The sequence below is a fragment of the Saprolegnia diclina genome, assembly GCF_000281045.1.
Source record: "Saprolegnia diclina VS20 unplaced genomic scaffold supercont1.30, whole genome shotgun sequence".
In the NCBI taxonomy this organism is placed as follows: domain Eukaryota; phylum Oomycota; class Saprolegniomycetes; order Saprolegniales; family Saprolegniaceae; genus Saprolegnia; species Saprolegnia diclina.
Window position 1 is genome coordinate 483,911 of NW_008246097.1, and position 2,397 is coordinate 486,307.

A 2,397-nucleotide genomic window follows, 5' to 3' on the forward strand; every position below is an offset into this window, starting at 1 on the left:
TCGCAGCACGTGGCGTAGATGGCGGCGCGAAGAGCACTCGACTGCGTCGGCGGCTGCGTCAAGTAGGCGATGCAGTGCGCACTCGAAACGAGTTGGCCCAGAGCATGGCGAAGCGCGTCGACATAGGCGGCAGCCTCGGCGCTCAGACGCGGCAGCACGTCGAGCAAGAGCGCAAAGACCGGTGCCGCGTCGGCATCGACAACGCTCTGCAGTGAGAGCGTACTGGGCGGTGTAAAGTCGACAAAGTAGCGCAGATTCCGCCGACACGCTGCCTCGATGTGAGCCGGTGGCGCCACCGACGTGGTCGCAAGGAGCGCGGGGAGTCGTTCGAGCAGATGTCGCTTGAGCTCTGCGCTTTGCATGTGAAGCACGTCGTGGAAGCACGTAAAGATGTCTTCTTGCTGCCGCGGCGAGAGCGTCGGCCGCTGCAAGAGGTCGCACCACAGGGAAATGGCTGCCATTTGGTTGGCGAGCACGGGCGCCACGAGCTGCTTGCGAAGGAAGATCATCACAAAGCTCTCAAACGCCGATGAGGCTGTCAGCGGAAGAAGGGCACGGAGCAGGCGCGTGCCGCAGGGCACCGACGTCGAAAAGAGGTGGGCCAGCCGGTCTTGGAGTTGGGGCGCGCACATCGCGAGCAGCTGCGTCTGGTCTTTCGCGAGTGTCTCAAGAACATGCAGCGCTTGGTCCGTTGCATGGATCGAAGAGAGGAGCACATTGACGACCTCGGTGCGGAGCTCGGGCACGTCGGTGAAGACGACGAGAAACGTGTGGTGCGCGATCACGGCCGACGTCGGCAGCCACGACACAGCAGCGTCCAGCAGCACGAGCGCTTTCCAGTGCTTTGAGAAGCGCAGCAGCGGGCGAAGGTCGAGGACCAAGGTCGCCTCCAAGTGCCGTTGCAGCGTGTTCTGGAGTTGCTTGTGCTCCGACTCGGGCTTGGCAATCGCGAGCTTGAAGAGCGGCTGGGTCGCGTGCATCGCATGCAGCAGGACAAGCACGTCCAGCGGCGTCCACGCGGCGCTGGACGACCGCAGCACCTTGTGGAAGCGCTGTACGTAGACTGGCGAGTACTGAAACAGCTATGTAGTCAACCATGTCCCTTCAATAAGCTCTTGGCATGGGACCCTACCGTCTCGAAAAGGTAGTCGAGGTCCCGCTCCAGCGACGGCGGTGCAAACGACAACATGTCGCGAGACAGTTGAATCCACGACTGGTCGTCGTGCGCGTCACTGAGCTCGTAGCACGCCCGGATCGAGTCGTCCCAGAAGCCAAAGGCGAGCTGGGACGAGAGAGAGGGCATCGTCGCTCGCACAAGCGCCTGAGCAAGCATGGTATGTGAGGTTGAAGACCGGTAAATAGAGAATACCTGCAGTGTGTGGTGGTGTGCGCGAGTCAGAAACGTGCAGCCGCGGGCAAAGCCCAGCACGAGGTGCAAGGTCGGTGCAGCCCACGGTAATTGAAGCAGCTGTTCCACGAGCTGCAAGAGGCTGAGCACACGCTATGGCGATAGGCACGTACGTGGGAGGTGTCGGACGACGGTGGCAGGAGCGAGACGAGGTACGGCACGCTGTCGAGGATCGACTGGAAGCTCCTCACGTCGACGGCCGAAAAATTGGTCAGCGCAGCATGCAGCAAGGCGACGATGGCTTGGAGCACGCTTTGGATCTCGCTCATGACGCTGAACGTCGTGTCTTTATCGTCCCGCAGCTCGTCCACGAGGACCATGAACACCATCGAGAGCTCGTTGACCCACTTGTAGTGCAACTACTTCTCGAGCACCATCGACAGCAGCAAATCGACGACGGAGCGTCGACGCGGCACCGCCTGTTCGTACGCTGCCAAGGCCAGGGACTGGCCCTCGATCGGACAGCCGAGTACGAGGCGGACAAAGGCCATGGCGGCGTCGTCGTGCTCGTGGCGAGGCAGGCCGCGCACGAGACCCTCGATCTACAACGATTGTCTTGGCACGTGGCAGCATGCATCGTAGACTCGCACCTCGGCCATGTCCATGCGCGCGAGGTGCACCTCGACGGCCTCAATGTCATCGGTCGTTGTCTGCAGCAAGCGCTCGAGGCTGGGCATGAGGCGGTCGGCGCCGGTGAAATTCCAGCATACGGCTTTATAGCGAATCAAATGCAAGAGCGTTTGGGATTGGCTGAAAATGAATTTGGGTCGCTTTAAATAGTGTGAGCGGTTACGTGACAACGACGAACTAATGCAAATCCACCAGTCAACTGCTCAGCAACGCGCGCTCTGATCCGAAGATCATCGCTGCAAGTCGCTCACACCCATTCATAACCCCCGAGAGTTCCGAGAGCGCCTCGATAAGTGAAAACCACACTCCGAAACGCCAACTCAGTTACAAACCAGCTATGGGGTTTGTTGCCTGTCGTG

General features: G+C 60.5%; 1 protein-coding gene across 1 annotated transcript; it reads right to left on the reverse strand.

Moving 5' to 3' along the window:
• Positions 1–58: 58 nt before the first annotated feature.
• SDRG_09522 (hypothetical protein) lies at positions 59–2,085 on the reverse strand (the record flags this gene model as incomplete). The annotated part of the gene is made up of 7 exons (XM_008615464.1): positions 59–81; positions 149–1,082; positions 1,133–1,321; positions 1,370–1,480; positions 1,522–1,767; positions 1,825–1,950; positions 1,999–2,085. The coding sequence occupies 7 exons, from the start codon at positions 2,083–2,085 to the stop codon at positions 59–61; spliced, it is 1,716 nt and encodes a 571-aa protein (XP_008613686.1).
• Positions 2,086–2,397: the final 312 nt, after the last annotated feature.